Here is a 12,869-nt window from a genome sequence, read left to right on the forward strand (position 1 = left end):
AAATTATCAAGTATCAGTATCAGTGCTTACTAATATTTAAAAAAAACTACCAACTAACTAGTATGTTTAGCCTTTATAAATACTGTTCATCATAAAGTGTTACACAGATACTCACAGTCTTCAATGTACACACACCGATGAGTGACCTCATCCAGGACCATGAGTGGGGGACAGACAGGAAGGCAACCCTCCACTCTGAACAGAAAACAATTGACAGCTGAGACTATAAACTCTGCATCGGTACTCAGAGGCCAAAGCATTAAGAGCTGTTAACAAAGGACTGCGCATACAAAATACAGTGGGGCAAAAAAGTATTTAGTCAGCCACCGATTGTGCAAGTTCCCCCACCTAAAATGATGACAGAGGTCAGTAATTTGCACCAGAGGTACACTTCAACTGTGAGAGACAGAATGTGAAAAAAAAAAAAAATCCATGAATCCACATGGTAGGATTTGTAAAGAATTTATTCGTAAATCAGGGTGGAAAATAAGTATTTGGTCAATAACAAAAATACAACTCAATACTTTGTAACATAACCTTTGTTGGCAATAACAGAGGTCAAACGTTTACTATAGGTCTTTACCAGATTTGCACACACAGTAGCTGGTATTTTGGCCCATTCCTCCATGCAGATCTTCTCGAGAGCAGTGATGTTTTGGGGCTGTCGCCGAGCAACACGGACTTTCAACTCCCGCCACAGATTTTCTATGGGGTTGAGGTCTGGAGACTGGCTAGGCCACTCCAGGACTTTCAAATGCTTCTTACGGAGCCACTCCTTTGTTGCCCGGGCCGTGTGTTTTGGATCATTGTCATGTTGGAAGACCCAGCCTCGTTTCATCTTCAAAGTTCTCACTGATGGAAGGAGGTTTTGGCTCAAAATCTCACGATACATGGCCCCATTCATTCTGTCCTTAACACGGATCAGTCGTCCTGTCCCCTTGGCAGAAAAACAGCCCCATAGCATGATGTTTCCACCCCCATGCTTCACAGTAGGTATGGTGTTCTTGGGATGCAACTCAGTATTCTTCTTCCTCCAAACACGACGAGTTGAGTTTATACCAAAAAGTTCTACTTTGGTTTCATCTGACCACATGACATTCTCCCAATCCTCTGCTGTATCATCCATGTGCTCTCTGGCAAACTTCAGACGGGCCTGGACATGCACTGGCTTCAGCAGCGGAACACGTCTGGCACTGCGGGATTTGATTCCCTGCCGTTGTAGTGTGTTACTGATGGTGACCTTTGTTACTTTGGTCCCAGCTCTCTGCAGGTCATTCAGATTATCAGTGGTCTTGTATGTCTTCCATTTTCTGATGATTGCTCCCACAGTTGATTTTTTCACACCAAGCTGCTTGCCTATTGTAGATTCACTCTTCCCAGTCTGGTGCAGGTCTACAATACTTTTCCTGGTGTCCTTCGAAAGCTCTTTGGTCTTGGCCATGGCGGAGTTTGGAGTCTGACTGTTTGAGGCTGTGGACAGGTGTCTTTTATACAGATGATGAGTTCAAACAGGTGCCATTCATACAGGTAACAGGTGGGGGACAGAAAAGCTTCTTACAGGAGACATTACAGGTCTGTGAGAGCCAGAGATTTTCCTTGTTTGAGGTGACCAAATACTTATTTTCCACCCTAATTTACGAATAAATTCTTTACAAATCCTACCATGTGAATACATGGATTTTTTTTTCACGTTCTGTCTCTCACAGTTGAAGTGTACCTCTCGTGCAAATTACTGACCTCTGTCATCATTTTAAGTGGGGGAACTTGCACAATCGGTGGCTGACTAAATACTTTTTTGCCCCACTGTAAATAGAAGGAAAACTAATCAAGGATTTTATTTCTAAAAGAGCAACACTGTCATAATTCTCTTTTTAAACAATATCATGATCAGCATCAGGAAAGTTTCAGCAACATCTCTGAAATAAACTTTAAAAAATACTTCAAAAAATTTTCATTAATATTTAAGATCATAAATTGTATGACGGAGCAATAATCCCACATTTCTCTCAAGTATAGTAATGATGGATAGCTCCCATAAGCGTATTTTTGTTGTTGTTGTTGTTGTTGTCGTCATTACAAGATCTTTTATTGTGATTATAAGATCCCAGTTTCATAATTATGTGATTCCCCCCAAGTTCTCATTAAGTATGAATTGAAAAATGAAATTTGTAAAGTTTCTGTCAGTTCAAACATCAGCTCAGCATTTTCACTAAACATGTATTTGCAAGTAGTCAGGTTGATTAATGTCATACTAGAGTAAAAATAGGATGGCAGTCTGGAAAATCAATGCAATTACAAGTAGTTGTGGCGACCAAGCGTTCACCCAGTGGTTGACTGTGCAACTCTCTGGCCAACCATTTTTGGTTGGAAAGAGATTACACAGAAGAAACTTCACAGTTAACCCAGAGAAAGACAAGCTGCATCGAAACAAGTGAGGCCCAACTCAGACTGACTGCAGTCACTGCTGGATGGGTTGGAGAAAGTTTGCAGGTAAACAAATAGATTGCCATTACGCTGCAATCAATCTGAATCAGTCTCCACTGATGAGCACAACTCGTTTCCAGTGTGTCTCTTTGCAGTAGGGAACTTGATTCAATTGGTAGCCAACTGATTGTCCTCTTGTTATATTCCTAAGTAAAAGCAAGGATCCCAAGCGCCTATGTCATTTTGAGGTTAAATTGCTGTGCTGCAGGAACTACATTACCATTCGTGAAAGTGTTTTTGGATTTCTGTTTCAAATCTATGAGGTTTGGTTGGGCTCTGAATGAAAACAGATTTGCAATTTTTGCAAATTTATCACAGCTAATCAGCATATTATCACAAACAGATTGATCTCATTTAATCACAAACTGATACTAGAATGATGCTATCTTATTGCTGATTTGATGCAGCAGAGTCACTTTGTGGATGCACATGCTTGAAGACCTGGTCCCAGTCTTTGAAGTCTTTAATGTATGCGTAGAACTGACTGTTCAAGCTGATAATTCTGGCTGTAATGTTCAAAGTAAAGGGGAAGATCTTACTGTGGGATGGTGATACAGGCTTCAGCGAACGGGTCGCTGCATGTCTTGAAACAGGGGCTGACGCAGGCGTCGTACCTCCACTGACAGCGAGGAGCTGGTGGGGCGTCTGGGTTTGGGCCTGATCAAAAACACACAATACTTATTAAATGCTTAGTAAGCTTAGTAAGCATTATGGTAATATGTGACAGTTTAATCACCCCTAAAGTTACAATGTACACATGGCTGAGAAACAATCAAAACAAGGATTTAGTATCATTCATTCATGCAAATATCATTCATTCTGTAAATTTACATTATGAAACAAAAATAATGCTCATTTTAAATGTTTCTGTATATTAAACATCACATTTTCTATCTGGACTGACTAGAAAAAGATCAACACCATTAGCATGTCTGTATCTGGACTGGCATTTACTGCCATCAGCAAATGTTGCTGATATATTTTTAGCATCAGTTATTAGCCTCACTGCCCTGTTAACAGAAAATATGAGCAGAGGAGCCAGTAGTCTTGACCCTTGGCACCACAGAGAAGCAATAACGACCCACTGAATCCTTGCCGATACCCGAGTCAAAAATATAAAGCAGCAAATTAACCCAAGGTCCCTAAGGTAAACATCTAAATAAACAGGATGTTGATATAGAAGCAAACTGAACTGAGCAAAGAAAACAAGAGCAGATGTAAGATGTAAAAGTGAGGTCAGAGGTCAAATGTCGCATGATATTTGAATGCAAACTATAATGTGATATTTAGAATCCTTACATAACAGTAAGGCAAATTTTAATGGATTATTAACACGACTCCCTCTACACTCCTACAAAGATTTACCAGAATTCATTTAAAACTTTTTGAGCTTTCGTGTTAACAGACAGAAAGAATATCACGCTTGCAAACGCTGCCAAAACAGTCGAGGTAACTAACATCTCTACTGTGATTTAACTCTAGAACATGCTGGAAGTCTGTTTATATGCAAGTCATGGTTCAAGTAAGTCTTTCACATCAAAAAAGTTAGGTTAGAAAAAGTTGTGCTTGTGAGGTCTTAAGCAGCCAGTTTCCAGTTCCAGCCCTGTCATCATGACCGCATTATTTTTTTTGTTATGATCATAAATAAAAAAATCAGCAACACTGATGATTACTGAGTGTTATGTGATGTGCTGCTGACCTGACAGTTTGAACAGCGTGGCCTTGCGGAAGCTGTCCAAGTGTTTGTATTTGATTAGGTAGAGGCGAGGTACAGCAGCATATAAGAAGAAGCCGGGTTTTGCATGGGACTCGAGTGAGTCATAGCCTGGGATCCAGGTGTTCCTGCGGAGGATGAAGGTGGCTCTTTCCCAGAATGCCTCGCTCTCCTGCCACTTGGCCAACGTCAACTGGCCATTGGGGCTAGCAGACAGGAAGTAGTTTGGCCTGTCAGCTGCCTCAAAGGAAACTCGTGACGTGTCTGAGTAAAAAAAAAAGAAAAAAATTCATAAGTATAAAGAAAAGCTCGCAAAGCAGAAGAGCTACTGTGATTATGTTTTTTAAAGGACAAATAAGACAAGTTGCTTGAATTTACCAGTTCTACTTATGCACAGTCACACTCTGGTGTTAAAAAATCTGAATAAGTTGGGGTGGAGTATTCTTAAAAAATGGCTTTTTTTAAAATCAGATATTGGACCTGTATATGATATGAAGGTGTGTTTTTTCATACTGGGAAACATCTTGCCAAACAATAGTACACTAACTTTGTGGTATTGAAAGGTTTCATGAAAGTACTCTTTTGCACTATGTTGGACTGGTGCACAGTAGCTGCGGTGTTCTCAGTCAGTGTTAGGTTACATCAAGAGATCAAATTAAACTTAAGCTGATGATGCTTAGATTCATTCACTGAATTCAACCTTTATTTCAACTGTTTGCTCTCTAGTATAAATACAGTATAAACAGCATACTGCCACTGTAAGGAACAGCTTTTATATATTATTATTAACACTGAGTTACATACTGTTTAACTCAGTTGTGTAAACCAACAAAGATCAAATTCCTGCTCCTCACATACAAGGTCTTGAATAATCAGTCCCCATTTTATTTTAATGACCTTATAGTACCCTATCACCCTTGCACTGCAGGTTTACTTGTTGTTCCTAGAGTATTTAAAAGTAGAATGGGAAGCAGAGCCTTCAATTTTCAAGCCCCTCGTCTATGGAACCAGCTTCCAGTTTGGATTCAGGAGACAGACACTATCTCTACTTTTAAGATTAGGCTTAAAACTTTCCTCTTTGCTAAAGCATAGTTAGGGCTGGACCAGGTGACCTTGAATACTCCCTTAGTTATGTTGCAGTAAGTGCAGGCTGCTGGGGGATTCCCGTGATGCACTGAGTATTTCTTCTTCAGTCACGTTTCTCACTCACTATGTGTTAATAGACCTCTCTGCATTGAATCATGCTTGTTATTAATCTCTGGCTCTCTTCCACAACATGTCTTTTATCCTGTCTTCCTTCTCTCTCCCCAGCCAATCATGGCAGATGACTGCCCCTCCTTGAGCCTGGTTCTGCCAGAGGTTTCTTCTTGTTAAAAGGGAGTTTTTCCTTCCCACTGTTGCCAGCTGAAGTGCTTGCTCATAGGGGGTCATATGATTTCTAAGTTTTTCTCTGTATGTATTATTGTAGGGTCTACCTTACAATATAAAGTGCCTCGAGGTGACTGTTGTTGTGGTTTGGAGTTGTATAAATAAAATTGAAAGAAAGAAAGATCCTCATAGCAGCACATTTAACATGGCAGCTGAACACAGCCTTTACACAAAGAAAACCTACTGGTACTCACAATAGAAATTATTTAGTGGTGCAGCTTTATTTTCACTTTTTCACCAAAACTGAAGGCCAAAATACAATAGAAGTTTTGAATCCATATTACATGTTCTTATGCTTATCACTTGATTACATTCCTCGGTCCTCTTTTCAAGTGTAAAATAATTTTTAAAGTTTATTAAGTGGAAGAAAATGTATATTGTATGAAAATAATCCAAAGTGCAGCAGTATCTCCGCTCACATGTGATAAAAAGTGAGACTAGCTTTGGAACAAGCTAGTGTCTTGGCTTGCTCACCAGCCTGCAGCTCAGGTTGCTATATTAGCATTTAGCAATCTGATCTCTGGGCCATGCTACCAATGTAAGTCAATGAGAGTCCATCTCCTCCATCAGTGTTTTCACAGGTCGCACTCAAATCATTCCAAACACTGCCAAACACAAAGGAAACAGTGAAAGATGAGAAAGCCAGCTAGCCTGTTTTCAGTCGCTGCAGAGAGAGATTCTTAGTGAAACTCTGATTTTCTCATTAATGTAAGATGACAGGATGGAGAAAGATCATCCAGAAAATAAAATGTCAAACACATGTCTGTTATGTAGGAATCGTGCTTTCATCAGGAAAAGAAGTTCAAGCTCAAACTTTAAATTCAAACACTAGAAGGCACCACAAGGCAGTTTTTAAAGCGCTAATAAGCTAACATTAATTATGACGTAAATACCAGCAGTCCCCACCCTTTTTTGCGCTATGGACTGGTTTATGACCAACAATATTTTCATGGACCAGCCTTTAAGGGGTCACAGATACAACTAAATAAAACCAGTACCGGTACAAAAAAAAAAAAAAGATTTATTCATAACACACATGAAAAGGCCCAGGGAAACAGAGTTAACAATAAAAACGATAAATAAAAAAAAGATAAAAACCAATAAAAAGCCCTGGAAACCATAAATCTCACACCCGAGCCTCAACTCTCGTGGGCCGGTACCAAACAACTAACGGTCCGTGGCCCGTGGGGACCACTGCTCTAAACAAACTTTACACAGCTGCTCTCAGTCTAGTGGAGTTTTTTAACACATGTTTTGGTTTTTGGAACTTTTATGTTCACTATTATTAATAATAAATTTAAAAGGTGTGAGGCAGATAGCATCTGCTCAGCAAAGGCCAACCAAACAATGAGTGCAATAGCAACAGCAATCAACAGCTAAAAGAAGAGAAAACATTGGGTTAACAATTATTTGCTAAAACTTTACAATGATAATATATCGCTGCTGTATTTTCAGCTTGATTGCTAAGCTTTGTATTTTGAAATTGATAGCTGAATATATATAAATAGAGTCTACCACACTTACAGAATAGATATTAAAGTTTGCATTCTTACGCCTTTTTCCTTCGTGTTGTTTTTTTTCTTCCAAGAAAAAAGAACTGGACTCCTTGTCCAGTCACCAGAAGGTAAAGAGTCAGAGTTGAGAAACCAGACATTACAGATTTGGCCAAAGAAACAAATTTTTTTTTAGCTGTGAATTTAACATCAGAGCTCCCCTGTTTAAACAGCTTCCTACTGGCTTTCAACCAGCATACCTGCGTCTCTTTCATTCAGGAGCCTGCTGTATTCTGCTGACAGGAAAATATACCACTGTGGTATCTACACAACGATCAAACTTTCCCAAACCCACTACAGAAGATCTCTTTCATGCACTGATACCACCAAACCCTACACTAGTAAAGCAGACACAGACTGTTTTCTACATTGAAAAGAAATGAGTGTAAAATAAAACTATAAAGCTTCTGAACTAACCAGTTTCCCACACTCACTAAATATAAAAACACAAGAAACTTCCTTCCTCTTGGAAGTCATAATTATTGTCAACAGTTGTAATTAAAATGCTGACATCATCATTTGAAATAGAAGAAAAAAAACGAAATCAGTTTTTTGAGCAGTTATTATTTTTCCTGCAATGAAATGAATCTCTCTCTGTATACAAAGTAAACCTTTTCATTTTAAACAAATTCATTCACCGTGTGGTCGCGCTCTGCTGAGGCCAGGTGTCATCATGAACAGCGAGATGATGTCAGGGGTGTCGCTGATGTTGCCACGCTGCAGGAACACAAAGCTGCTGGATTTGCTGGCTGCCAACAGTGTCGTCCGATCCCTGAAGGTAAAGAGCCTGAAGGGACCTTTACCCAGAACTGCAGACAGGCATCCACACTTTATTGTAGGATTTTACCTCTTTGAACTCATAATTTCTCCAACAGCCTAAAAACTGCTATTCTATCACTGCATAATACTTGACTGTGAGTGGTCATTTCATTAAAATAATCAATGTTGCATTGCATATTATTGCATTTTAATAATACATTTATACTTCTTTATATAAAGTGCAGGGCATATCATTTATATATAGAAATCTCCCTCTCTCTCTCTCTCTCTCTATACATACACACACATATGTGTGTGTGTGTGTGTGTGTGTGTGTGTGTGTGTGTGTGTGTGTGTGTGTGTGTGTGTGTGTGTGTGTGTGTGTGTGTGCGTGCGCATGTGTGGAGAAATTGCTATACCTTTGTTGTAGAATTCACAATCGTACGCTGCACGGAAACAAAGAGACTCTTATTAATAACAGGATGAGTACTACTACTATCAATAATGATATAAATACTATGAAAGTAGTACTGAAAGGTACTTTATAAGCACGAAAAGTAGATATTAATTTTTATTAGAGCCTAACCAGTATAGGATTTTAAGATCAATATCAATATATGGTCATTTAAAATGCCCCACAACATAGTTTAAACTTGCATCAAGTTCTTCCCTTTTATAGTTTCCATCTTGACATTTACATAAATTATCTAATTTTACTGTTGAGAAGAATTTATATATAATTAATTATGACAACTATTAATAATAATTTGCTTTTCAACAACCGCTTTTCAACTGATAGCAGTTTAACTGATAACGATGTAACTACAATTAGAACATCATTTTTTTTTTAGTTTTTATGTTTTTTTTCCAGATAAGCTATTGAAGCTCAGTTATTCCTCTGTAATTAATTAAACATACAATGTCTACATTAAAATGTTCAAAAAGGAATGCTTTAACAAATAAAATCTGCAAACGTTAGCAAGAAACACTAGATGGGAATTTTACTCCCTGTGGTCTGACTGACTCACGGCATAGAGAAGGAGAACGCCAGTCCACAGGTACACCCTGGTGGCAGCAACGCTGGGCGTACGCCGCCACACTGGTGCAGAAACACTCGCAGTCGCCTCCTCGGCTGCAGGCACATGTGTCTGCTAGACAGTTCATGTAAAACCAGGTGACATCCACCTAAGGGCAAATATAAGAAATAATTTTTTTACAAATTTATTACAAATAGATGAATTAATAGCAAGTAGAATTTTACCCCTTAATTAAAAATTAAAAAGTCTGTAGTACTTGTAAAAAGCCCAGGGTAGAGACGTTTTGTTACTCACCACTGGGTGGCAGGCTTGGAAGATCTCACTGAGCAGGACAGCACATTGTCGTTTTGCAAAAGGTTCTCTGAGTGGACTGAGAGTGCAGGGATGTCTGATATCTGGACTGTTTACACACTAAAGACGCACACATACACAGGGAGATAAAAAGAAACATTTATGTCAAATGAGAAAGATCAATTTCACTATAAATGAATCACTATTTCAGTTTTCAAATAAACTGAAGTTGTGATGAATAGGCTTGCAAGTTATTGTCCAAGTGAAATGTTAATTTCACAGTTAATTGCCTTCATTAGATCATCAGAGCATGATGAACATACAGGTGATGTTTTGCTCACCTCTGTTGCAGTCCAGCTGTTTCCAAACTCCTGTGGTGTTGGGGAGTCGATGTTGTCAGGCGTTCGCATCTCATTCACTGTCTTCAAGTCAAAGTTCCCACACAATCCGCTCAGCTTCCCCTGAACACATCACATCGCCTCTTTTTAGCCTGTTAGCTCATATGTTGTTAATACCGTCATGATATTACATTTTACTTTATATCATAGCCTCTTAAAATTTGTGACTGACAGTAACACAGAACTGCCTGTTGGATGCTGCTCTGAGAGTGGTGTGTTCAACAGTCTGAATGAAAAAAAATCTGTTAAGTTCTTCAGTGCTTCTGAGATGATTCGCTGTATGTTCCTTTGTGAAAGGAAAGGACGTGCCACGATTCATAGCAACATACCGTCCGACCTTTCACAAAAATAATCAGCTAAACTACAAGTGATTCCCATCATGGCTGCAGATAACTCAGAGGTCACTCAGCTCAATTAGGAACCAGAAAAATCCTAAAATATCAAACTGGTATAACATCAGTTTATTAGGTATCATTTGTGGAGTCACCTTATATTGAAGATCAGCTGAAGATCTGCAAAAAACAAAACAAAACACTGAACCAGCATCTTACCTGCCAGCGAGGTCCAACCTGGACATGCACTGTAGTCTTTCGGTCCCAGAGGACTGTGACGTCTTCCTCTGGGAAATGAATCGCTGTGAAGTACCCAGCTGGCCAGATGAACATTATCTGCTTCCTGTCAATCACACTGGATGGATTCTGCATAAACGAGTGACTGTAGTTAGATGGCAGCTATCCACTGAAAAATCCTTAAATCTTATTCAGAAGAAACAAAGCTGACACACAAAGACACTGTGCAGCACATCACTCTGCGCTAGCAGTAGAAATTGCTTTAAAAGTGACTCTTACTGGCTTCCCAGTGTCATCATCAAAAGCAACAAAGGATCTTCCAACATTGATCAGCAGGGACTTCCTGCAGATGATTCCACTGTCAAAACAGTCGATGTTCTCAGCTGTGACACTGAGCATTATATCAGCACTGCTCTGTGGAGGTGAGAAAACACAGCTGCTGTAACAGTAAATGTCTTTATAGCTTAGAAATCTCAGTGTAACAATAGGCTTAGTGTTTATTATTACAGAGTAAAGCAGGTTTGTGTGTGTGTGCATGTGTGTGCGTGTGTGTGTGTGTGTGTGTGTGTGTGTAAGGGGGGGGTCCACTGTTATGGACCAAAAAGTATATCACATGCTCATGTAATGGCTATAATAATCTTTTTCTCACATACCTTTACAAGATAAACTTTACATGCTCCAACGTAGTCGAATAACAGCCCATCAAACGTCCTGTAGTGGCGATCACCGTAAGCCGTGCACAACGATGGACACGGCTGAAATACACACTGGAACGTCCCATGCTGGCAAACACTACAAAGACAGCAATGCCTCAGTGATTCGGCATCAACTTGTTCCCACTTAGTTAGAGGACATTTTTTTCACATCTAATGGCCTCCTTTTGTTGAGAGCCTCAGGTTTACAGAAGGCAGAAAAGTGACCGGTGAATTGTCAAAGGCTGAACTGCAGCTCATTGCACTATTAGGCTGTCATCTACATCTTCTTCCCTGGCTGAGGCTTGAAGAAGAAATGGAAGGATGGGAGAATGACTGAGATCACTGGGAGAGTGTTTCCTTTCACTAGCGATGAACAGTCTGAAGCAGAGAATCAAAGAGTCATACAAGGGCCCGCTCTGTTTTCAAGGCCTTTTTCTGTGCTGTGATAGCAGAGAATTATAGATATCAGGTGGCCACTTTCGATGCTCTGACAACCTCGGGATTCTGAGCTTTCAGGCTAAATCTGACTTTGAAAAATTGGCGATGGTACTAGAAATTTAAGCAAACGCTTGATGATCATATTAATTTGACAGCTATTGTTGGCGAGGCCAAGACCAAATTTGTAAAGCGTGACAAAATGAATTATTGCCTATAGAGAGAAGGGAAATATGATATGTGAAGATATGTAACATGAAAGGAAGATTTTCAATTTTAATGAACAAAATTTTCTAAAAACACTGAATCTGTGGAAACATACCACTGGTAGCAGGGCGAAGAGACTCTGTCACCAGGGTAATACTCTTTTCCTTTCCACAGACAGGGGCATGCAGCGGGCTCAAAGCACTCATCTCCATGTTTCAGCAGCCTGTGGGAAACACCCAACTGTTAAAGGAAAAACACTTTTAAAGCACTGAGTTTATGTAGAATTGAGACCAATGAATTCTGTATGCTGGGGCTGAAAAGTAAAGCCAGTGTTAAAGTGCCTTAAATCAGCATGTTTTTTTCTAATAGCCAGCAGGGATCAAAAAGACTTGGTTGTCAAGCACTCTACTCATCTCTCTGCACACATATCTTGATGTTATAAACATATTCATTAGAGTCAACAAGGAGACTAAATGTGGGTATGCTTCATTGTGTGATTAACAAGTCATTCTTAGTCGCACCTGCCCCTTGCTAAGCTTATTCTTATTCAAAACACCAAGACAGAGTATAAAGATGTTAAGATTTTACAACAAGACTAGTGTGAATCTATATCCTTTTTAATACAAAGTCTCGATAAAAAACAGGAGCACATGACATCTTGAAAGCATCTTGAATTACTGTGGTGCAGTGCTTTGGACTTGCCTTCATCACCACTGCCACTGAAAATGTATCTGACATGTTTAAATGTGAAGCAGTTTATTTAAATGTAAAACCATCTTTCCAACAGCTTAAAATTTGCTAAAACTGAGTCATAACACAGGATAATGATCACAAACACAGCATCAAATCTACAACAGAATGGCTGAAAAAGAGTCAAAATCATAAATGTACATAAATGAATACCTGCAAAGCCCAATAAACTGAAGTGATATTTGTTTTGTTTTTTAAGTGGTTTGCCAGAGGTTTCCTGATGGTTATCACAAGCATCTGAACGAGGTGGAACTTCCTAAAGGACGCTTAGTGAAATATTAGTGGGGGCATGTGTATATATCTGATCTTTTATGTATACTTTTGACCCTGTGTGGATTAGAGAAATTTCCAAAGTAAATTCAAACTTCTGTACCCAGGTCTTGCTTTTTAAAGATGTATGCTGTGATGTATTGTGCCATGAAAATCAAACAGATAATCATTAGAAATCTAAAATTACCATGATATTTACGGATAGGAATCGAGAACCAGTTCTTGTAGGAAACTGGTTCCCAGTACTGCAATTATGTGTGTCAGAGGCAGTCTAGAGCA

At 39.2% G+C, this 12,869-nt stretch overlaps 1 protein-coding gene across 2 annotated transcripts in view; it reads right to left on the reverse strand.

The window, feature by feature from the left end:
• The window catches only part of otog (otogelin), a 66,720-nt gene that overhangs the window by 19,058 nt on the left and 34,793 nt on the right, over nucleotides 1-12,869 (reverse strand). For both annotated transcript variants that reach the window (XM_085408043.1, XM_085408036.1), the window contains exons 24-35: nucleotides 11,686-11,793; nucleotides 10,887-11,025; nucleotides 10,513-10,647; nucleotides 10,216-10,362; nucleotides 9,608-9,727; nucleotides 9,270-9,386; nucleotides 8,967-9,123; nucleotides 8,358-8,384; nucleotides 7,818-7,988; nucleotides 4,184-4,462; nucleotides 3,024-3,141; nucleotides 116-195 (exon numbers count right to left, since the gene is read on the reverse strand). In XM_085408043.1, coding sequence (XP_085264169.1) covers nucleotides 116-195; nucleotides 3,024-3,141; nucleotides 4,184-4,462; nucleotides 7,818-7,988; nucleotides 8,358-8,384; nucleotides 8,967-9,123; nucleotides 9,270-9,386; nucleotides 9,608-9,727; nucleotides 10,216-10,362; nucleotides 10,513-10,647; nucleotides 10,887-11,025; nucleotides 11,686-11,793 — 1,598 coding nt within the window. The remainder of the gene's footprint in view (nucleotides 1-115; nucleotides 196-3,023; nucleotides 3,142-4,183; nucleotides 4,463-7,817; nucleotides 7,989-8,357; nucleotides 8,385-8,966; nucleotides 9,124-9,269; nucleotides 9,387-9,607; nucleotides 9,728-10,215; nucleotides 10,363-10,512; nucleotides 10,648-10,886; nucleotides 11,026-11,685; nucleotides 11,794-12,869) is intronic.

Source organism: Rhamphochromis longiceps, linkage group LG1 (assembly GCF_057381845.1).
Source record: "Rhamphochromis longiceps isolate RC_006_pf linkage group LG1, R_longiceps_female_GT1.1, whole genome shotgun sequence".
Classification (NCBI taxonomy): Eukaryota; Metazoa; Chordata; class Actinopteri; order Cichliformes; family Cichlidae; genus Rhamphochromis; species Rhamphochromis longiceps.